This window comes from Ciconia boyciana, chromosome 1 (genome assembly GCF_034638445.1).
Source record: "Ciconia boyciana chromosome 1, ASM3463844v1, whole genome shotgun sequence".
NCBI lineage: Eukaryota > Metazoa > Chordata > Aves > Ciconiiformes > Ciconiidae > Ciconia > Ciconia boyciana.
In genome coordinates, this window is record NC_132934.1 from 201,263,613 (window position 1) to 201,288,189 (window position 24,577).

Sequence of the window (24,577 nt, forward strand, 5' to 3'; positions counted from 1 at the left end):
ATTAAACTGTTCTTATCTCAGCCCACGAGTTTTCTTACCTGTGCTCTTCAGATTCTCTCCCCCATCCCACGGGGGGGTGTGGGGAGAGGCTGAGCGAGCGGCTGTGTTGTGCTTAGTTGCCAACTGAAGCTAAACCACCACAACCTACATACATTTTGAGGTTTTTTTTCCCCAGTTTCTGACGGCATGACTGAAGTTCTGCTGCTGCTTTGCTTTCCGTAGCTGATGTGTGCTGGCAAGTTAGTGAATGAAAGCCTGCATGCCTCCCCAGCCCCGGCAGCCTCCTATGGCAGCACTTGCTGGCCCTCAGCGGGGGGGTGGTATCCCACTAAATCAGTTTTAAATGTCAATAGAAAAGGGTGGGGTGAACAAGTTAAATTTAATTAAAAGTTGGACCCAGGTTTAGAATAGGGTAGCAGCCCCATTTCCTGGCAGCACGTGGCACACTAACACTTTCCATTTTCATCATGCTGACATTTTCGTTTCTCTGAAATAATTCTCTAGACGTAGCCCATGCCAACCATGAGCAGCTCTGCTGCATCCTGTGTGCGCGGAGTTTCAGCATTAATTAAATCACTTCATTGCAGAAGGAGCCAAGGGAAACTCATTTCTTCTTGTACAAAATCAATCAATAAACAAACATAACACCATCCCTCTCTGCGGTTCCCGGAGCATCTGCCTCTCCTGGGCCATGGTGACCGTGAGGAGACCAGGGCAGAGCCACAGCCCCTGAATGCTGCAGGCAGGTTAGGCCTGAGGGTTGCCATGGTCTGCGCTCCCCAAGCCCATTTAACTGGGGCCGAGCCCCAGCAGGTCGGTGGCTACAGCTACTCTGCAAATACGTGGCTCATCCCAGAGTCACCGGCAACTGCTGGAGCAGCAAGAAGTGCTGCCGTGGTCTGCGAGATGGCTGCAGCAGGGGAGCAGGTAGGAGAAAGCACCGCCTGAGAAGGGGTTTTGCTACTGAATTCAGTTCATTTTTTGTCCCTGAGGAGAAGAAAAAAAAAAGAGCATTTCTATTTCTGAAATTGGCAAAATATAAATTAAATCTAGGTTTGTGCATGCCTGCAAGCTTTGTATAGGTGAATGAAAACCAAATTCCTTCTCTCTGCCTCCCAAGCACCCCTGGCAAGACCCCAGTGCAGTTTTCCCCTTTTCAGGCCGCTTCCCAAGGGTGGAGTGTCGGGTCACCCCAACCACCACCGCAGCTCCTGTTCCAAGGGAAGGAACTCTCTGTAGGGCAAGCCTGGCCGACGTAAGGGACCTGCCTGGAGAACGCCTATTGCCAGCTTCTTATCCCCCACTTTCCTCTTGCTTACGCTTCACCCACCTCATGTAAATTAATAGCGGTGTTTAATTTCTGTTGTACCTACCTGCTGCTCTTGGCAAGTTCAGCGGAGGGGGAGGGAGAAGAAGAGAAAAGCCCAACCCTTTCTATGGGGACCATTAAATAGAGAGACACCAGGAACATACTCCGCACACCTACCACGGGGTGCTCACGTGTATGTCCCAGCACCTGGCTGTTGGCCATGGTGGGAGAGGGGCACCCCTGCCCCTCAACCCACCCCCTGGTTCTGCCCTGCGGGACTCCAGTGAGGACTGGTCTCCTACAAGCTGGTTTTAGGCAGGTCCTCCTCAGCCTGGAGCTTTTCCCAAGCTCTCCTTGGAGAGGCTTGTGGGCTTGGATACGTCCCCAGGGATGGGCAGAGAAATGCAGGGCAGCAGCTCCTTCCTGGTGGTGGCCGTAGGACCCCGGGAGCCTGCCATGCGCTTGGGAAGGCACAGTGAAACAGCGTGTGCAACAAACCTGATCGGTGGAGGATAGTTCAATAATTTTCAACACGTTGCTGCTTCTGCCATGCTGGGGGTCTCAGGAGCAGGGCCTGGGCTACTGAACAGAGGTCCTCTGTCATTATGCTGAAGAGCAAGATGAGGGTGGCATTTAATGCGTGCACTCCTAATGTGCCCAGTTCCTTGCCAGCTTTTCTCTGCAGTCACAGCAAACTTTTGGAGCAAAGGGGACAGTTTATGCACTGGAGCAGAAAAATCTCTCCTACATTTCTTCAGCGCAGAATGAGCTCAAAGATCCTGCAAGGCTGGAGGATGCTGCCCGGAGCAGCCAACGCGACGCTTTCTCCTCCTTGGAAATGGCCTCGCAAGGAGCATCCCTGTGTGGCTGTACAACAGCCTCCCTCGTAGCTCCTCTGGACAAGCTCAGGCAGGTTGTCTACTTCAGGTTTCAGCTCCAGGATGACTGACAGACCCCCTTCATCTCCAACGCAACAACGATTCAGCCTGTGTCAGGAGCTGCTGTGGTGCCTGTCAGGCTCACGTGGGCTCTTGCTAAAGCCTTCACAAGAGAAATTTGTAACGCGGTAACAGGCTCTCCACGCCTGCCTTGCGGGGTGCAGGCAAGCAGAGCCTCATGGGACTTAAAGACTCGACTCAATTAGAGAAACTCACTTTGCTTGATCAGCCCAAGGGAGAAATCAGAGCTACAGAGGAGAGGCCTTGGGCAGTGGTGTCGACCACCATTCAAAGAGACCAACCCAGATTACACAAGCACCAGCAGCTCAGTGTCTTGAGCAAAAAACCAGGCTGGATTTGGCATTCTTGAAGCAATCTTTCTTATAAAATGAAATTCAGCCTGTGCCAGCAAACCACCTATGAAGAAACCAGCATGTCCAGGGACATGCCAAATCACACAGCTTTCCAAGTCCTCTGAATTATCTAGTATACTGGTTTCCTCAAAAAAAATGAGGAATGAGCATGCCTCTGGTAGTGGCTGTGAGGTCTCACTGAAGAGAAGTGTTACAGCTGGGAATACTGATGTTTAAAGCAATCCCTCGGCCAAGATCAGCTGCAGCACTTCTGCGCTTCCCTCAGTGTTTTAACAAACACCCGCACTGATGAACTGTATGGAAGAGAGCGGGTCGATCTTTACTGCCGCATGCTGCAGCGGGCTGAATGCAGCATCACGACCATAAACATAAGCAATAAGTTCAGCAATTAAGCAATTTTGTAGGGCACTTGCGGCTGAAAGCTGGCTGGAAGCTGCGCTCTGGGGGGGCTTGGCCCCCTCATAGGAGAGAAGACCACGACGCTCACCCAGCATCCCCTGCCAGGTACCACCCCACAGCTCAAGAGCAAGAGCTGGAACATCCTATGGTTGAGACTCGAGCAGCGCAACCAGAGAAGCGGCAACTTTAGAAAATAACTTGTGTCTGCTAAACAACTACGTAACAGAAAAGTTATAACCTGCCCATTAGATCTCGTACTGGGCTTATGACCCAAGCCTGGTGACAGCTCAGGACATGCTCCGGGCCCTGTCACCTCTTGCTCTTTGTGGGGCCAACGAGCTGATGGTTGTGGTCGGGCTGCGGGCGCCTGCCCGACCCTACCTTTTGCTCCTCAGCTCTCAGGTTTGGAGCAGCTCAGCTTCAACATATCTCCCACCTGCAGTTTGCTTCTGCGTCTGAAATGGGTGAAATGGGTTTTTCTCTTCCCTTGCCTTAAGCAATGACTTCAAGGGAACAGCGACTTGCAGGAAAAGCAACCCGTCTTCTCCTTAACTCATCCGGGTGGAGGCTGCAGGTCAAGCAGAGCAGGACAGGGCCCTTGGAGACGTGTGTGGGGTCTTCAGACACCTCTGCTCCGCCTGGCAAATACAGTGAAAGCAATTTGCACCTCTGCAGGCATAAAGTGGGTTTGTCCTTTACTTGTGCTTTGGGGGATGGAGCCTCTGCCTTCCAAAATTGCATTTTCTTGTCAGGTGAATAACATGATACTATTTTAAAAAGCATAAAGGAAAGCGTGCAGGTGATGCTATCTAATTTCCTCATCTACTGCAAATAGAAGATTTCTGGATCTATCATGCGGAGACACAATGCAAATGCTTTAGAGAGAGACTTTAAGCAGCTGGCGAAAGAAACCGACAGCGCTGGACCGTGCAGATCAGCAGCCAAGGAAACCTCACCTCAGGTCATCGATCCATCTCTTCTCGCTGGAGATGATGTGATCATCCACCCTGAGCCCTCTTTCTCTTTACATATATGCTCTTTGTTCAAGCTCCAAGCATTGATTTACTGAAAAGCAGCTACGACAATTCAAACAGCACTTCAGAAAAAATGATGTATTTCCATGTGGTCAGTGTGAAGGCTCAGCGGAGCTGAAGGCGATGGGAGCACCCGGGCCAGCAATGCCCCAGCATACGCCAGCCTGACTCCTGACAACAAGGCAACAGAGGTGCTCAGAGTCCAGCAGCAGATCAGAAAAATGCAAAGCAAGCACAAACCAGTATGCTAGAGACCAAGCAGCCTCACGCCAGAGCTTGCAAAGGAACCAAAACCTGAAGCCCAGCAGCATATCGGTGGTGGCACGGGCAGCACGGGTAGTTCCTGGGATGGGACCACCTTGCTCTGCGAGCCGGGGAAGCGCTTCCCACCCCTTGTATTACACACATACAGCTTCCTCTCGCTCCTCCACCAACGTGATCAGTCACGGTTCATGCACACGATGATGAGTTTTGAGATCGGCATCCCCGAAGGTACATCGCTGTAATATTTCCACCCAGCTTCTGGGGAGGGACCTTTATGTTTCACTCCAGTGCCGCTGTCTGCCCTGAAGGGAGGCACAGTCACATCATTCGCTCAGGCTGGATACAGTAAAACAGCAGATGTTCACAGCTGTGCAAAACATTTGCATTAAGCAAATTACCAGTGGTCACAACTGATGAAGGGCAACACTACTGCTTTTCTTTTTTTAGGCCAACTGCTCATTCTGTCTGCGTTTGTATCACCCTTGTGGCAGGGCTGGCAGGCTGCTCCTGCGCCTGCACGTAGAGCTGGAGAGGGAAGGAACAGGGGTCCCAGCAAGTTTGGCGTGTGGACCCTAGCCAGGGAATGCAATTTGGCAAAAAATCAGTTCAACAGCTCCATGTATTTTGAATAGTCATTTTATCACATCTTATAGCAGCTTCTGCTTTATCTTTGCATTCATCAGATAACAATTCAATCCTAAATTCTATTTTAAAATCTATTCCAAACTCTAAATTCTATTCTAAATTCTATTCTATTCACCCCACTAATAATTATGCAATGAAAGATGAATAGATGTGTAGCAGTACTTCAAAGGAGACCAGGTCCACTGGCCAAATTCTGCTACTAAATGACTGACATTGCTATTTAACCCCAGACTTCTAGTCTTTTCAGTAAGTGAAATGAGGGTGAAAAGAGAGCAAAATTCCTATTAAATATGAATTACTGCATTAAAAATGAACTGATAATCTGTAATCATTTTTTATGTTTGAAACTATCTGTTTAAATTGACTCAGAGTGAGCAGTTTTGTTGTGCAGGTAGGAACAAAGCTGTCTGTAACTCACTGCTACCTTCTATGCTGCTCTGAGATTATTATTATTTTTTTTTTTATGAAACAAAAACAGCCCATCAATGAGGAAAATTAATCTTTATTTTTTTCTCTAGAAGCAGAATCCATGTACATGGTTTTTTGTATGGTTTAGAACGTGGCTTTAAGATGTGAATAATCACATCACAGAAATAATACAGAACAACCAGTGAAGGAACGAAGACCCAGTTTGACAATTGCTTTATCAAGTAGCCCAAACATTATTTTTAACTAATGTTTTTGCCGGAGTGGACTTCAGGACAATATTAAAATCTCACCTACTCAACACAAGTACAGAGATAATGAGGGGAAAAAAGAACTACAAAACACAATTATTGCTGCTGTATCTGCATTTCTGTTTCCCTGCAGGATGTTCTGTAATATGCTGGTAAAACAGTTTTTAAATATCAGTTTCATTAAGAATGTCATTCAGATAAATAAAAAGTAACCAACCAGCCAACCTAGCTTAGTAAATTAGACTTCATCTGAGACCAAAAGAACAAGTTGGCTTACAAAAAGCAGAGAGGTTTTGTTTCGCCAGGTGAAGAGTGGATTGTTACATCTTCGAAACACTGAGGATGGATGGGCTTAAACATCTAGAGTCGATTTGGTTTGTAGGTGTTCCCAACGACCACAAAGTGCAATCCTGGCCGAACGACCTGCCAGCACCGGTGAGATCTCACCTCCTTCTGGGAGCAGGCGGTTCCCCAGCTGTGCTCCTCAAGGCCCCAGTCCTCCTGCACTAACACACATGCCAGTTTTACTCAGGTCTTCTCTAATGCCACTAAAATCGGCCCAGGAGGGTACTTGTGCTCAAGTCGGGCGCATGTGTACGCGTTCAGGAGACTGGGCTCTCGAGGGCTATTACGTCTAGGAGAGGGGACGAGAACTATTGCAATCATTTAGGTTAAAGGGTAGACGGAGTAATAAACACTTCAAGCACAAGTTACGACAACCCTTTAAGACCTGAAAATGGAAGCTGGAAAATTATTTAAAGCATACTTGTAACTATGAACAACACAGTGTATTTGATACTGCCTTTCCAAACACTACTACATACTTCACACGTACCAGCGTATGACCTTGTGATGCACTGCAAGGAAAACCCAGCATACGCTGGGATGATGCACATGCATTTCGGGTGTCACTAGGTGACTAGATCACCAGTTTCTGATGAAGCCTTAAGATATATGAAATGTATTCCAGAACATCTAAAGATGAAGTCTGAACACCTCTCATGTTACCTAGCAAAAGGTCATCTGGAACAATCATTTAACACGGATGATTTTAGGATTAGTTACATGGTTAGACTAAACAATGTGCACGTACATATTTAATTTGAACAAAATTCTTAAACTACACTTCTCTAAAATTTACAAAGTATATAAAACGCATGATTTGACACTTATAAAACATCAGCCCTTTATAAAAAACAAAACAAGGCCATAGAGTTTTAAGTTTAAATCTATTGTTTTTTTTTTTTTCTCAGCAGTTTTAGTTCCTATGATAAATAAAAAATATAAACAGCACTCCACCACGGCCTTATAATGCAAGGAATAAATTAGCAAGAGTCACACTGTAAATCAAAATAAATAATTTCTAAATTAATTTTATTTTAAAAAATGGTCTCTTTAATTGCACAGTATTTTAAATTTTCAGTAGCAATGAAAAGTCAGTTGGGTATTTTTCTAAATGCTCCAGAGAGTATGAAAGCATTGTGTCTCATTTTTCAAGCTTTACACATCGCAAATACCTTGGTCAAACCATCAACTGATAAAACTGATAAATGTTTTGGTAGTCTCTTACTGCAGCAAGATGCTGCGGTATCTCTCACCCAAGGCATTTAGTCCTCCGGCGCTCACCTCGCTGGGGCAAACACCCCCAGCCTTCCTTTCCAAGTGAGGTACTCCGGTTTACACTGATAGCTTTGATATTTTTGGAAAAGTGTTCACCATTAGCTATGACTCTCACAGCAGAAGATCATCAACAGCTCAACAACAGTCCACATACTCCAAGGCTGCAAAAGTCCCCTTCAAGGGCTTCACCAGACTGGCACGCCTTCTTTTTGGGATGTCACACGAACGCATCGGGCTTTTGGATCTCCCCAGAGCTATTTTGCAGTGGAGGACCAAGCTACATTTCAGACATACCAAAGAAAACAGGACACCTGAAAATATACGATCTTACCTCAGACTACTAGCAGTAGTCTTAAAACCACTTGCCAAGTATATGTGAGTGTGTATATATACATATATACACACACACACACACACACTTAAAAAAAAAGAAAAAAAAAGACAACAAAGCGATTAGTACTATCATAACCTGGGCATATTTAGCTCAAAGTTAGGTACCCATGGGACATATTTAAAAACTCTAAATATTGGCAACACATTGTATACAAAACAGTTGTGGGCAGATCCCCAATGTAAATGTGCATTCAAAATACTGTGTATCTATATCCTATTACTGATGTAGCTATAATAGCTTAGGATTGTATCTAATAATATAGAGTTTCTGCTAAGTGTCAAAACAACTCTCAGGCACTGCAGACGCGGGAAAGCATTGCCCTCTTCATAGCGGTGGGACAGGCCTAACTTGAAGGTACTTAATCCTTCACTGCAATTCTAGCACTCAGCTGGGGCAAAGACACTACCACTGAACTACCTTTACTGTTTAAGTAACACGGGATGTTACAGTTCAGTTATTTGCATCAATGCAATTACATTGACAACTGTAGTACTTGACCAGTACCATTGCGTTCATGTTTGTTACTGGTGTCCTCTCTAAAGACTGTTAAATATACAGACTGATCTCTTCATCATGGAGGAGTTCACATGCAACTCCTCATTCTCTCTATTATCACAGCAAAACCAAAGGAAATATCAAGGCCAATATTTTGTCCACAGTAAATTTGCTTTACCAACATAAGAGAGTCTAAGGGGAACTAGCACATCATTGCACAACATTAAAAACCACAAAATTACTCCTATTCTTATACTTTTAAAGCATTTTCAGTGCTTAAGTACAAAGCATAGAACCTATTACAAGAATTCCCTACCAATCAACACACTTTCAGGGATTCAATACTGCATTAAACGTAGGCGGAGGCAATCAATACTGACAACCCAGGTCTAGGTGCTGCAGCACACAGTCCCATGTGTCTCCTTGCACCATTTTAACAACGTGGCTAAGCCTGCTGATCCAATACTCTAGGCAAGACTGCTACATGTAGGTAGTAGGAAGCATTCTGATGCTCATGTGATAGGGAAAAATACGAAATGCCTCTATTACATACACGTTTCTGTTCATGCTTACAGGAATTCAACTTTTGGCAGAAGTAAATTCCTACATAAAAAATAAATGTAGAAACCCATTAAAAACACAAATACAATAATTGCATTATTAAAACAGCTGCATCTACACTATGGTGTAGTACTTAAGTGTAATTCAATTTAAAAAAATCTTAGTGTACAACTAAGATGAGACCCATTTCCCAGTCCAAACCTCAGCGTCAGCGCTGCATCGGTCTCTACATTAAAACACGCTCTACGGATGGCGACCAACCAAATCCAGGGAAAAACTGTTGCCACAGGTGAAGAGGTCCTCTCCCTAAACAGACAACGCAGGACAGATGGCGTAGAGCCCCTCCAGTATCGCCGCAGGGACAGGCGACGGCAGATCCCGCAGCACATCAGCGGTGGAAGCTGCATGAGCACTACGTCCTGAATTGGTTTGCTGAACATGGTTCAGATTATTGGATATGTCTATAAGCACAATGCTCTTTAGAAGCATTTACTGTATACCCAAACCCTACTTGCTGCAACACATGGTGTCACACAAGTAGTGAAAATGTCTTCGTATTCAAAGGTGCTTGGACATCATTTTCAGGCAGCATTTTACCTTTATTTTAGTGAGTTCCCACTACAAAGATTTTAGAAGGAAGAAGATGCCAATAGTTTCTTTTTTCTTTTTAATATGTGAAATTGAGACAGACACCTAAATAAATATCTACTTTTACTTACCTAAGTCTATTCTATGTCTGAAATCTCTAATTTTTAAATAAGGGATAAAATGTTGCCCAAAATACTAGTTAATAGTTATACATTTGTGTTTCTACTAAATCTACAAATCAAAATAGTCCTCAGTTAAAAAGATACAATTTGTATCAACAGTAAAAGGTACTTTCTGGTTCTTCAGGGCCTTACTTTAAATTCCAGCAAGTGTACCAAAATTATCAGCAGTAATAGTGTAAACTAGTGATTTTTTTTTTTTTTTTAACACTGAACACCATTACAATGGATGGAAACCTAAAACTGTCGGCAACTGACTATGTCACGTAAGTACATCTGACATCAATTGCAAAATCTATTTCTATTATATATATATAAAAAAATCTTACGAGGTGCTAGTAAAACCCATGACTTAAAACCAGAAATATCCCTTACTAATACTAAAACAGACTTGATTTGTCTGTTTCTAAAACTACACTATTTGTGGCAAGAATCAGGCCTACACGATGCAACAGGCTGAAAACTAACTTCAGGAACACATACAGTATCTTCTCTCCCTGCAACCCTCCCCTCCCCAACCAAAACAGAAAGGAAAAAAAAGAGTTTAAGTTATTATTTTGAGCTACAATATCATTACCATAGTGCAGTTAATAAATGTTGCATATCCTCAACACACAAAACCTTTTCAGGCCAGCCTTGATAAATAGCAAGAAAAATCAAACAGTATCTTAAATACAAAACTTGCATTGAGATAATTAAATTCATTTAAAAATGGGTAAATATTTTATGAAAAGCATATTTTATCCAGTACACTTGTGCAGCAATACAAAGAAAAAAACCACATGAAACAACTAAACAGGGCCCTACGATTTCAGGCCCCCTTCTACTGACCAGAAATACACAGACCTGGGTAAGAACACACGGGAACTGAAAGAGGGTGGCCTGGTTTGGGGAGGTTCTGAGTGTTTGCAGCTTCTGTTAGGTTCAAAGCGGGCTGCAAATTCTCAGCACCTTTGAAAATCAGGCAATAAGGCTTTTAACTTATCCAAAAATCAGTTTAAAAAAAAAAAAAAATTTTTTTCCCTCCTCTGATTGCATGTGATCTTACTAATTGACTGCATCAACAAAACATGTGACTATTTAAACAAAACAAAGCAAGCAATGAAAAGTGCCATACTATAAATTACCAATATACTCTTACCCATTTCACTGTTAACTGGTAACTTAATTATTTGTTTAAAAAAAATGAAGTCAGTGCTGCAGTAAATCTTTGTTTCCTATAAACAGATGATTATAGCACAAAAAAGCTCACAAAAACAAACAAACAAACATACATACATACTTATGGTGTTGTAAAAAGTTCAAAAACTTGGCTTGAAAATTGCCTGCCAGAAGTAGCAAAATCCTCTTTCTGCAGGTTGTTTTAATACCATTCAGCCCAAGGACAAACATCCAGCAAGTTAAAAAATGAAAACAAAAATCCCAACAACATGTAACAAGGATAGAAAGTGCTGCATATAAACCCCTGATGCACCAAAGATTATAACCAGAGACCACAGATTTTTTATATATATATATATATATATATATTAATTTAAACTGGAACATTCTCCAGCTGTGAAAATAGCCATTTAAAAATTTTCAAACTAGAACACAAAACATATCTGGTACTTCCAATGCATGGGGCTATACATACAGACTCCATGATACAGTATTTCACATAAACGGATTACTATATAACCTCCTTGCTGAGAAGGAGATCCCAAATGCTATTGTAGCAAACCTCCCTCAGCATTAGAGCTGAGCTGAAAACTACTAGACACCACAAAGATGCATCATCTCTCAATAACCTAGCTGAGATTTTTCCACTAAGATGGCTGCAGCGAGCTGCTGAGCGTCCGTCACGTGAGGGTTCTTCTTCATTACGATCCTCACAAGATCAGGGGGGAAGATGTTGCAGAGGTTAATGTAAACCTTCTCCCGGGTGTCTTGGTGCCTTGGAGGGTCTTGAGGGATTCCACAGTAAGGTACACGCCAGGTCTGGTCCTGCTGTTCAGGTAAGCTTTGGAAGGCGAACTGCTCATAACACGGCTGTGTGGGGTTAGTTGGCAAGGAGTAGGTCTGGCGGTAGCCATATGCATCCATCCCGTAACTCTGCCTATCCCAACTTCCAAGCCCATCTTGGCCAGAATAAGGCTTTCTGTGTCTTAATGGAGAATTATCATATAAACGTGAGTCTGAAATGCTGTCTATTCTTGTGGACACGAGAGCTCTCCCCAGATGCATGGTCTTTGAATGTGACGAACTCTGAGATGTAGAGTAGTCGTTCGGACAACTGGAACGAGCACCAACTGCTGGATGCTGTAGATGCACAGCCATGTATGGAATCGGAGGTTTGTGGTGATGCTTTGGTTCTTCGTGACTATAGCTTTGCACTCGTGTGAGAGGCTCGTGGTAGCTCTGTAGGAAGGGCTGAGTGTTAAGGCGGCCATGGGGGTGCATATGTTGGCACTTCAAGTTCTCCTCTAGCTGTGGGTCAGGTGAACTCATATAAGAGCGATCGCTGTAACCCACATAGGAATCACTACTGCCACAGCTAACGCTCCCTTCGCTGCTGCAGTCAGAAGCTACAGAGCTAATCCTATAATCTGTGTCCACAGAGAAACGCCTTTCAGGACTACGCGGACCAGATATACCTAGATTTGAATATGCACTCAGCATAGAGTAATACCCTACATCCACAGGAGACTCACATTTTGGATACTGGTCATAAGGCATTGGTGTTCCGTGATTTTTGGTTGCCATCATCACTGTAGGATACTGTCCCTGTGGTCTTTGATCCTGAGGTGGGAAGTGAACTCCGGATGGAAGGCCGTTAGTTAAAGGTGCAGTACTTTGGGGTTTTGCAGCAGAGGAACTTGGCATACTAACTAAAGAAGGTACAGACCTGGTTTCCAATTTGTTTTTGGTGGGAAGCTTTTCCTCCAAGTCTTGATAGACTTGAGTCCTTATACTAGGATCCGATTGCCTCTTTGGAGCAGCACGCTTCAGCTCAGAAGTGCCATCATTTTTAGTGCTACAGGGAACACTATTGCTTTTTACCAGTCCTCCTTCACTTGTAGTTTTGGCAGCTGTGCTTCTAGACATGGCACGAAGTTCATCAGCTACAGATCGCTGAGGCTGATTTCCTCTTTCTGGATGATAGTATTTGCATTTGTGTCCATAGGTACATTTCTTCCCTATTAATACAAACATAATCAGATTAAAAAAAAACTTCAACCAAAATATGTTAATCATCAAACAATGGAAATGCCCCTCATCCTCATTTAAAGTTTTACTGATGATTTGAAAGATCTTGCAAATGGTTTTGTGCGACATACGGTGAGATCTAAGATCTCTCTTGTATTGTAGGGAAAAAGAGGCAGTGGTAGTGTGCTGCAGCTAGTGCTCTAGGAACGCAGACCAACACTACCAGCCGCACTTTCAGCTGAACATGACACTGTCAGTGTGTCTGTACACACCTGCTGTATTGGGCCAAGGAGATATACAGGCAGAAAACTTAACAGGGAAGTCCCACAGAGTTGTAAGACCAGCAGGTTTCAGCTCAGTCAAGATAGTGGTGTGCCTGTAGGAATGCTCAGTAGCTCAACTTCAGACAGCTCAATCAATTTTCTGGAAGAAAACTTAGATGTCTTGTGACCAAATCACATTAGAAAAGGGCTTTCTGGAGCCTGCAGAATTCAGGTGCTGTTTTGGATCTATTCCTACGAATGATTAATAAAGTTGCTCCTTTAGTTCAAGTAGTAGATAGAAATGTACTCTAACTAGCACATGAAAAAAATCACTTCAGTTTCCATCATCAGCTCAGCATTTCAACCATTCTCAGGCTAAGACAACAATGTAAAAACCTCTGTTAAAAAGCTTTTATTTTTGGCAGTGTTAAAATAAAGCAGGAGCTTGGTCCCTAGTCCCAGCAGTGCAGAAAACTGACGAGTTAAATCAAATTACCGTATGGACATGGTTGCTTCTTATGTTCTGGCACAATAGGCTTCTTCCTAAGAAAATTGTCCAGGCTTGGACCATGGCGGCCAAGAGGATCATCAGGAGGCATAAATCTATAAAGCAAAAAAAAAAAAAAAAGTATTATGGAACCAAACAAGCCTTTTCATATTCCTCATGCAATGACCAAGAACCTCATGACTGCGTCCTACACCATAACCTGCCATGCTAACACTTTTAAGCCTGGGTAGTTTGAGAGCTGTTTTGAAAGACAACCTTTCTGCTGCAGGTACTGCCTGAGAGATAAGTCATAGAAAGAGACTGTGTGGATACCCCTAGTCTGCTTCAGACACGTTCAGTTTAGCTCAGCTGACTGCTCTGTGGCAAAGCAGGGCATTCCTAAACCATTCCTAAACCAAAGTAAGGGCAGCAATACAGGCAGCGATTTCTTAAAACGCCACAACTAACTTTGCAAAACTGTGCTCAGTGTCTTGGAGTCTTGCATCAGTATTTAGACACTCAAATACAAGTGTTTGCTTGGCAGAGTACTGAGTCCCTCCCACTACAAGAAGCCACTAGTAGTAACTGCAGTTGATCTGTATGCCGCGGTATGAAGATACCATAGATGGATCTAAGCAGACAGTTAAACTAGAGACCTCCTGAGGTTCATTCCAACATGGGTTTTTCTATGACTCTAGGATTTAGGAGTCTAACCACAGGCACTCAAAAATGCTGGCTCAGTATATCAAGAGAACTGGAATATTATACCATAGCATACACCAAATATAGCATATAGGTTGGCATACACCAAAAGGGGAAAAAATAGCATAAAAAGATATAAAGATATTGTTATAAAAAAGCTCTAGCAAAAAACAGAGTTCAAGTACTTTTAATCAGAGACCAAATCTATGATCGACTATTCCTCCTGTTTTCCTACATGCACCTAGTGATTTGGGTGTAAGATAAGAAACTCATACAAGTCTTCAAACTGTCCTTTCCTCAATTATTTTAGAGGCACATATAAAGATAGAATGACTTACTTGTCATTAACAAATGAATACATCAGCAAGCGTTCATCTATGAACTTCTTCCATTCAGGCTTTTCATTAGCTAGATCCCTGTAGTTATCATTAGAAACAATGATACCATCTGACTCAAAGGCCAACTTCACTATAAATCGGTCATCGTAGCATACCACCCTTCTCCCTTGCACTCGGCGGGATGGTGTGAACACAAGAATCTTCTCCTTTTCTAATTTACGCAAGATTTCTTGGTCTACAAGGAATAAGAATCGAAAGTTAAACAAGAAAAAGAAAAAGATGTTTGTTTAATCTCCAAAGACATTAGATTTGAGGAAGAAAATCCAAGCATTTAGGACTAAACATGTCTTAAATGGTTATAGTACAGCAGAAGGTGTCTGATGTATGACATATGAGGTTACAGTCAGCAGTCAACTGGCAATACTTTCAAAAAAACCCCCAAACAAACCAAAACCTCCTACTCCACACAATTTCTCTAAGACCAACACAGGGGACCTTGTTCATGTTGCTGTGGTTAAAAGAATCACTACTTATGGAAATGCCTGTGAAGAACTCCTCTGGTTGAGGAGGGGGACAAAGAAAAATCTTAAATCTTACTCAATGTTTCGGGAATAGGAGGGCTACACTCAAGTACAGCCAAGGGTTTCCCATAACTGAGCTCCTTGGTAAAGACAGACCCTTTGTGGTACCCAGCGAGAAACAGATTTTGAAATAATTCCAGTAGCTCACACTAATGGGATTGCCTCAGGAGTTTCTGCCCATCAAGAGAAGGGGTTACTACTAGTACCCACAAGGACTAGAAAACCCACACTCAGGCTCTTCACAAACGTTAATAGCATCCCCCAAAAAAGATGTCAAAGGTCATCCTGTAACCAAGAGAAAATGTGGAGGTTTTTTGTTTGTTTTATTTTACCTCCAGTAATAGTTCAGAACATATCTTTCCTTGAAGGGTTTACAGTTTTATATATAAAGTCTTAGCAAATCCAAACAGATTTCTCTTTAATCCTGCTAAATAAGCATTTAACATTTTATCTAACTCCTTCTTGTCCTACACAGTCCGTGAATCACCTATCCAAAAGCATTTTCTCTTTCTCTGTGTGGGACCTGGAGATCCCGAGGAGCTTTGAAAGATGGCCTAAGGAGGCTGGTCTGAACTAAGATACTGCATGTAGCACCAGTGCACCTAGCACTGAAGCACATACCCCTTGTGTCGATTCTCCTAGCTATCACTCTCCTCAGAGCAGACAAGCTATGAAAGAAAAGTAAACAAAAAGCTAGGCAACGTCTAAAATGGCAGAAGATGCTTGTGCAGTGAATATGAGTCACAGCTCTTAATAATGGCTTAGATCTCAAATAACTCAACTGTTTTGTAGCACAAGAAACTTGACAGGGAACATGTTCCACCTAGAAAAAAAGACTCCAACAGGAAGAAACACAGCATTAATATTACATATAAGCAATAGATTTGATACAAGCATGTATCTGCTTAGTAGAAAAAGCACAAGGTTTTAAATGAAATCCAACCTTTTTGTATTCATACCCACCCCATGCTGCCATGTAGTAAATGATGAATAAGAGTGTGATGGAAGGTGATTTTTTTTCCTCACTAAGAATAAAAAAATTTCCCAGGTAATAATATTGGCAATATTGGTAATAAGATTGGCAGGTAATAATAAGAAAGATGCAGCTGTTGTTTAATCCACGAAGCTTCTCACAGATAGTGACAGTCTAGAACCATCCTCAGGTTAGTCATCTAAGACTTTTTCAAAATTCCAGGTGGCCGCATATTTCAGGTGCATATCTCTGGAAATAGAGCTTCAGCACAATGTATTCCACAAAACTGGTAGCAAACAGGCTCCCTGCATCCTGATGAGAAAACTGAAGAACTTCTGTTTTACAGAAGATACAATAACCTTCTTGGATTTTCCTCCCATTTTCAGGGTCCATGATGACACACAGCAAACTGATTTTTCATTGCTAGACAACTAGTCAATTCTAAGTCTTGCTGCTTTCTTGAAACTCCTTTTGGGGCTTCTAGGCCTGTCCACAGCTCTAGCAGATGTCATAATTTATTTCTAAATAGCCAAATCTTTATTACTTAGCCAATGCTCTTCTCATACCTCAAACACTAGTATAGTGAAAGAGAAAGGCTTCAAGAGAAAGGCTCCACACTGCCTGTGATGAGGGGAGAACAGCAGCTTTCCAAACATTTTCTTGCGTTAACATGATATATTCTAGTAGCAATCAAGCAAATGAAATGAAGTATTGTGAAGATCTTTCCAGGTATTTGAAAATGCACATGGTAATCAAAACATGCTTCCATGTTCTTTTCGAAGCCATATCTACTACTCTCAAAAAGCTTCCCTCCCTTTAAAGGTAGCCAGGTTTAAAAACCAAAACCAAAGCAAAACACCCTCCCCCCCCCTCAATTCCTCCTCCACCCCTAGAGTTTTTTTTAACCCTGAATTCTCCTCTGCTTCAACTTTAGGGCAGAGGGAGGACAACTCTCCAGCCTTCACACAGAATCAACCCGTTTGATCAAGAAATAAATGCCTCCACCAATTTTTTTTTCTAGATAAAAAGGTTCAAATTTAAGATTTTGAAAAGCTATCTAACTTGTTAATAGTAATGATGAAAAGGGGAGCCGTTTCCTTTCTGTCAGGATAATTCCCGTAACCCCAAGCGCAGGCAGTGACTCACTGCAGGTGACTGGCAGACAGGCCAGCCCGGCAGAATCTGCTCACCACAAGCAAGATCACTCAGTGAATCACTAACTTCAGACCTCTTTGCTGCTAATGCTACATGGGCGTAACAGATTTTAAAAAAAGCAATTACATTCTTCAAGAAATAAGTAGCAACGTTAATGGAAAATTTATCAGGTGAGCAGGAAAGGAGCACTGGGAGAGGGCATTGCTTTGTCTTTTTCCTTCCTGAAGATCACAATGAAGTTACTACACCAAAGATACTTTCTATTATAGTCTTTCATTTCTAAAGATATGTTCATTTGAGCAGTAGCACTCATGCTGTGCAAAGCATCAAACAAACCAGCGAAGGTGGAACAGAGCTTACCTGTGATAAGAGCATCAGGTCTTGACTGTTCTTTCCTCCATGCTGGCACAAACACTGTAACATCCTTGTGGCCTCTTTCCAAAAACCAGTCTACTGCCAATTTGATTCCTCGACAAGAAAATACTTCTTTGTTCCCATGGCTGAAACACACATTAAAATTCCTTATTATATGACTTTGCTTTCCTATAACTGTAAACGGAGCACAGTGAAACGCGTATCTCAAAGCCACGCTCTTCATTTGCGCCGTGCTTTCTAAAGGCAGCTGGGAGTCAGTCTGAGCCTTGCCCAAACATTGCCATCACTTGCAAGACAGTGTGGGAGAGGGATACTAAATCTGCCAAACATTTTTAGCATCTGTACACAGATTCGAAAAGTAAGGAAAAATATAAGTAGAGAGTGTTAAAAATCCTCATAGCCCAACCAAAAGTACGGGGTATAACGGGCACCACGGAGACTTGATGAGGGAAAACAGGAGGCCTGAAATACTACATGAAAGAGTGCAATGTGTTTAGGAAATGCCAGCAGATGGGTACGGAGCACCAGTGTGCATGGCGACAGGGGAAGAGACAGCAGATCCCACTGCAGGAGCTCTGTGATGTTCCATCTCAACAGGGAAAGAGAGGAGAAGGACTCCAAGCCCAAGGGGATGGCAGGCGGTCTGTAGGACAGATTAGGCAAACTGGAGAGACTGTCCAAAATCAACATGACAAAACTAAGAATTTGCTTAGTACTGCACTTCAGAAGGAGAAATTAATTGTGTATTAAAAAAGGTGTGGAGAGGCAGGTCAGCAAAAACTGATCAGACACTGGCAAAACGAAAGATGTGCATCTGTTGTGCAATAACTGTCTGAGGTAAGGCAAGAGACGCAATTATGTAATTTTCTAAAGGCAGATGAGTCCTCGGCCAACTTCCACATCCAGTTTCAGGCATGACTTATTACAAAAGACACAGAGGAACTAGAAAGAATCCAAAAGAAAGTGAAACGAGACCTGTGGGAAAAGGCTGAAGTAAGGGCATTAGTTAATCTGGAGAAAAAAGGCAGCCTGTGGAAGAACAAAACAATCTTCAATATATAGGAGGTAATCAAAATAGAGGACAGCAATCAACCATTGGGTGTCCATGGAAAATTTTTGGTAGCAGGGGGCTGCAGGGTGGCCTCTGTGAGAAGAGGTCAGGGGCTGCCCCATGCCAGGCATGCCTCGCTCCAGCCAGCTCCACAACGGAGGAGAGGGAATGAGGGAACACCAAGGCCAGAGGAAGAGGAGGTTCTCCATGGGGAGCAGGTACACTCCCAGAGGCACTGCAGCCTGTGGAGAACAGGAAGAAAAGCATGAGAGGAATGAGCAGCAGAGAGAAATCGCCATGTCCTGACCCCAAGCCCCGGCACCGTTCACTGCCTCTCTGAAGGGACTGAGTGTCACCTGTGGCCATGACAAGGGGAAGAAAAGGTGTCTGGAGTGAAGTGAGCTTGGGAAAAGGAGAGGATAGATGTTTTTCCCCCTAAGTATTTTAATGGGAAACAAAAAAGACAAACATTATCTGAATCAGTAATTAAATATTTATGTTAACCTTCCAACTGAAATAGTCTATTCTATTCTAAATTCCCCAAGTTGAGTCTGTTTGACATTCAACAGTACTTGCTGCGTGATTTCCCTGTCATTATTTTGACCAATGAGTTTTCTTGCTCCTATTCGTTCTGTTCGCTCCCCTGTTCTGTGGGGGGAGAGAGCACCCAACTGGGTGGGTGTCCAGGTGCCCCCTGCAGCCAGCCACCATACACCCACTGGGTAAGGACAGAGAAGTCCTTAACTACTGTAACTAGTGTAACTTAACTACTGATCAATGGGACAGTGTGCCTATGGATTTTGGGATCTCCTCACTGGACACTTTGCAGAACAAGTCACACGGCTCCACTGGGGCCAGTCTGGGTTCTCCATGCACAGGCGGAGAACAGCAACTTTTCTGAGGTCTCTCCCAACCCCACACCTCTATGTAGCAGAAGAAACACAGGGACACAGCAGCAAGCTTTTGCTTGGCTGGCTTGTCATGTATAGCATGTATGCCACAATCTGCTTTCCAGAAAGGTAAAAGACCATTCTTTCACCGTGGAGTGATGTGTGAAGGGGACAATATGATGATGGACAGACACAGGGATCCTAAAAGGTCCTCCTACTTGCATGTTTTGAGGTAAATAAAAACCACCAGATTATTATACAAAAACCTTTTTTTGTTTTTAAGTAGGACCATTTTAAAGTACCTACCATTTCCAGCTTTCTAAAACATAGCACTGCTGTATGTTCCTTGATACTTTAGGGAGCTTGAGTAATTGTGCAATGAACGGAGTGACACAGTAAAAGTGAGAAAAATTTTGAAACAATGTTCAGATTCCAGAAGCCTGCGAAGGAAGTATTCACTTGTATCTAGGTGTCAAGAGAGAATGAGTCATGGCTAACACCTCTCACAAAGCATCATCCTCAGCGGAGGTTGTGTTGAAGGTCACAGGCCCCAAACAAAAGAAAAAAAAAAAGGGGGAAAAAAAGGGGGGGGGGGAGGGGAAGAGCCCCCTACCATTATCTGGATTTAAGCAAGGAACTGTACTACTTCCTCTTCCAATGATGCTGGAGACAGGACCTGGAAACAATCATATACTAAGGTATTGCAATTGTTGCCAGCTATAATAATAAAAGTTTGTAGATCTTAGCTGGCACAGAGTAGTCCAAGGATAGTTTAAGTCCATCTTCTGTGCCTATAGGGGTATACTAGAACACTGGCAGAAGCAAGACATCTGTGTATCTTAACATCCTGTTTAGCTATGGGTATAGCCCTCTGCAATAATACATTCCCTGTTTTGTATGGTAATATCATGTAATACACTATTGTGGTAACACTGTAATAACAAAACACATATCAATATTTTTTCTAGGCATTGTTTTATACTATACAATTATTCTTGTGCCTGTTTGGTTGAAAGAGTAGTATCTTTGTGTATGTCATAACTTCCCAGGAATGGGAAGCCAAACCACACGTGTATGTCACATTTAAAATGCACATGCACACATGCATAGAAAAAATGGCCAACAGCATTTCCAGCCATGGCAAGTCTAATTACATCTCCCTGCAACAACACAAAATCAGGACATTCGGGTGCATTCAGTACCCAGTGGGCAGCCATAAGGCCTCCTTTGCAAAGCCAGAGATACAAGAAGTTACTGTTCATGCTATCAGCAGGTCACGTGCAACCATAAACATATTGCAATCCATTTTAAAACAGTCAGGAAGGGCTTGTTCCAGCTATTAAATTCCAGTGAAATCACTGTACTGTTATTACTTTAAACAATCTCCATGGTTTCAAATAGATAAAGCCATTTTTCACTCCTGTCAGCAAACAAGCGTTTTGTTAGACTGCATTTTAGTTACAGTGTGTTTCTTCCCATACGTCTGAGAAATCATTTCTGGAACGAAATCTTGGCCTCTCTCAAAGAAACAGACATTCTTGCCTATTGCTTTCCATAGGGTTGGAATTCAAGCCACACTTTTAAAGGCAGAGGAAGGACCAGGCAGTTCAGCTCCTTAGATTTCTCTTGCCTAATACAGACCAATAAAATTATTTCATCCAGAACAAAAATTTTAAATACACTTAAACTCTAAGAAACAGGAATGGGAAATGCATTACAATGCATACTAGCTTTTCTGCATTGCTGAGCAAGTGCATTTATAGCTTGAATAAATGTTTACTTTTTTTTTTCTGCTCCTTTTCAGACACATGCCTAAGCTGGTATCTGAGCGGATACAAATTCCAAGAAATTTAAATGATTAGTGAGAAAGTCTGTGAAAAAGATGTGCAATTAAAATTTGCTCTTTTCTTCTGTTTTGTTGTCATGCAGATTTGATGCTCTCCTTTTTGTGATCTTTGTGCTTCATCAGCTTTACGATACATCATATGGTGAAAAGACTGAAATCATGCTTCTTCCTCTGTCTTTTTTCCTTCTGATTAGTTGTAAAGAAGAGGAGAAATGTTTGTACTTCTTTCTTTGTCAAGAAACTTTCCTTTAGAAATCTCTTCCCAATTATTACAAGTATGTGAAAGCACAGAGCAGTCAGGATGACAGCTGTAGCCCTGGGTGAGACATTGGTGTATTCTGCTTTGGTTCTGCTTGCTGACTATATTTAATCTACCACTCTGAGTTGAAGGAAGATAAAGTATATTCCTTAAGATGTATCTATTTCTTTCATACCATGCACGAACGATTCTTTTTATCACCACTTGTATAATTGACCTGTTGATAGCTGTGGTTTTATTTTTAAAAGAAAAAAAAGCAATATAACACTTCCTGAGCGAAAATCAATCATGGATTTTCTAGGCTAGCAGAGTTAGTACAAAGTGGTAAAATATGATGAGAACATTTTCATTTTCTCTGTTACCTTCCTAGCCCCCAGATGAGACTTTCAAGTGACTAAGTCTTGGAAAGAGTTGTGGTATATTCCTAAAACACTGACTACTTACAATAGTTGCAAGACTTCTGGCATGCTCTAACCCAATATTCAAACCAACACAGAGCTTTCAGATTTTGAAAGCTACAAAAAACATACACGCTGATGACAAGAGACATTAGAGCGGAGGTCTACAGTAATGTCTGTTGTAATATATAGACAGGTTTTTATACAACTGAAATCTGGACACATCAAGATACTTCCCATGTAAAAGCATATTGATTAAAAGCAGGAATAACAAAACTAAAACACAGATCAGCCTAGTAAATTTAGAGAGTTACCAAACTATTTTGTTCCACCATGTTATAGGAAGAAAACAGTGTTCAGTCCACAGCATAGAGAGGTAAGAATTTCCACCCTGTATCAGATTAGTGACTCATTAGCCTGGCAGCCTGGTTTTGTCACTAGCCTCATCCCTTGTTTTAATTTTTTTTTAAAAGCTCCACTAATTTCCTAATCACAGTAATAATTTGTCCCAAAGCATTTCTCAGTAACCTGGGCCTTCTATCAGTCTTGCATTTGTTCCTTATATATACATTTTGGTGCCAACATGAAATGGATGAAACAGTTCCCAAATGTTTTTTTTCCATTAGCCCATGACAAATTACTCCAATGCTTTGAGGTATTTGAAGGAAAAAAAGCCTTGGAAGCTGTAACACCTTTCAAAACATCTTTCATCTGTAGGGCTTCCAATGCCGGGGCACTCTACAGAGCATGGCCAGCGCGGTCGCCAGCCAGACACACACGTGGGTGTCTGACCGAGCAAGAGTCACGCACTCAGCAGTCAGAGGTCAAAACAGGCAACGAGAAGCTATACTCAAAGCTGCCAGTGACAAGCTCCTATCCACATGATCGTTACTTGTTGGAAAAACATTTTCATCTATTCGTTAAAGTGACTTCTCAAAATAACCTCAGAACAAGTCAGGCTACAAGGAAAATGCTGCATTAGACAGCCAGTGCCACTGAAAGATGAACGTCTGAATCAAGGTACCAAGGTACCATCACATCTACCAAGCTCAGCAACACACACCCTGAGAAGAGGCTAATGCAGCTAAATTGTTTGTTAGATTGTTATAATACATATGCAATTAAATTGCCAGATGTAAACTACATCTGGCATAGATGAGACAAATCCAAACCATCCTTTGGTTGACTCTGCAGGGAGTAATTTGCAGTTGTGGAAAAACTCCTGTGTAGAAAGGGTATCAGCAAACCTTTCACTACGGCCAAATGACCTGCCTTGTGGTTAACACGGGGGTCAAGACTCAGTTGCCTAAACAGAGATGTCTAATGCTGATTTAGGCACCTTTGGGTATCTCACACTTCCTCCGGCTGACTGCAGCTCCCAAATGGCACTGGGGTCTCTGTCGCATCTGTCAGGCCTGGGTATATGTTTCTGATGCCACCAAGCACCTAGAACATTCACAGCTGGCAGGATGGCTGAGCATGAAGGCTGTAAAAAAACCCCTGTAAAATACCTGTCTTAAGTGGGAGTGCATTTAACTAAAAAACAAAACCCCCAAATCAGCATCTTCCTCTCACAAATAAAAATTAAGTATGCAATGGTTATCTCACATTGTGTTTTCCCTTGTGCAATGAAGTACCATCAAGCACCATTTAAATATACAGGCCAAGGTTTTCCAAAAGGGGAAACTGAAGTGCATAACCTCCATGGACTGGGAATCCTAACGTGAAGTTTTCAGAAGAATCTAATTGCTCAAAACAAGATTCATTAATTTCAACCTGCAAACCCAGATGGCACATGATCAAAATACTTCAGTTCTTTTGCCTATATCAACTGAAAGTGGTTGTCTAAAAATTACAATACAGGAAGTAAAATATCCAATTATTTCCTTATCAGTGTTGTCTTCATGTTGCGCTCTCTGTAAGCACAGCAGACTTCTTTTTGCCTGTATGTTTTCAATACAATGTTTTACGTACATTTACATAAAATTTGAAACTCATTCTGTTCACTGTTAGCAAAGAAAGTCTGAAGGCACCCAAGGTAGCCAGGGAAAACTAACAAACATAGAACAGAAGCAAATGAATAAAATAGTTAAATTTTCCCACTGTCTTTGTAACTAACAACTCTGTTCCTTATTCTTTACTTCTTGGTGGCAAAAGCCTGACTTTGATTCCAGCAAATAAAAGAATCACAGCAATAACTAATTTTAAGCAATTTTCAGCATCCCAACCTTATCCTTGAAAAGGACAAGCAAAGGAAAAGGACTGTGCAAATATGCTGCAGCATATTTCTCTCTTCAGAAGGAACTCCCTCTCTCTCAACCTCAGCAGTAAAGAGAAGTCTTAAAATGAAGGGGCAAAAGAGAACCTCAAAACCTTGCCTCTGCTGCCTCATGGAGAAACAGGACCTTCTCCCCTTCATTCCAGACCGCGGAGGCTCAGCTGAGGATGTTGGGGATGCATGAAGAGCAGGTCCAAGAACACACTGGAGAACAGACAGAGCTGACGATGAAGAGCTGACAGACAGAGCTGGTGAAGAGCTGATGATCTGCTGTTGCTAGATGGGCACAGATCACCTTCTTTCACCTACCTCAGT

The 24,577-nt window shown here is 42.4% G+C and overlaps 1 protein-coding gene across 4 annotated transcripts in view; it reads right to left on the reverse strand.

Annotated features, from left to right (window-relative positions):
- Positions 1 to 5,481: 5,481 nt before the first annotated feature.
- Positions 5,482 to 24,577, reverse strand: part of ZC3H12C (zinc finger CCCH-type containing 12C) — a 45,800-nt gene continuing 26,704 nt past the window's right edge. For all 4 annotated transcript variants that reach the window (XM_072850570.1, XM_072850569.1, XM_072850572.1 and 1 more), the window contains exons 3-6: positions 17,526 to 17,665; positions 14,457 to 14,691; positions 13,426 to 13,532; positions 5,482 to 12,656 (exon numbers count right to left, since the gene is read on the reverse strand). In XM_072850570.1, the coding sequence (XP_072706671.1) occupies positions 11,260 to 12,656; positions 13,426 to 13,532; positions 14,457 to 14,691; positions 17,526 to 17,665 (1,879 nt within the window). In that variant the 3' untranslated portion in view covers positions 5,482 to 11,259. The remainder of the gene's footprint in view (positions 12,657 to 13,425; positions 13,533 to 14,456; positions 14,692 to 17,525; positions 17,666 to 24,577) is intronic.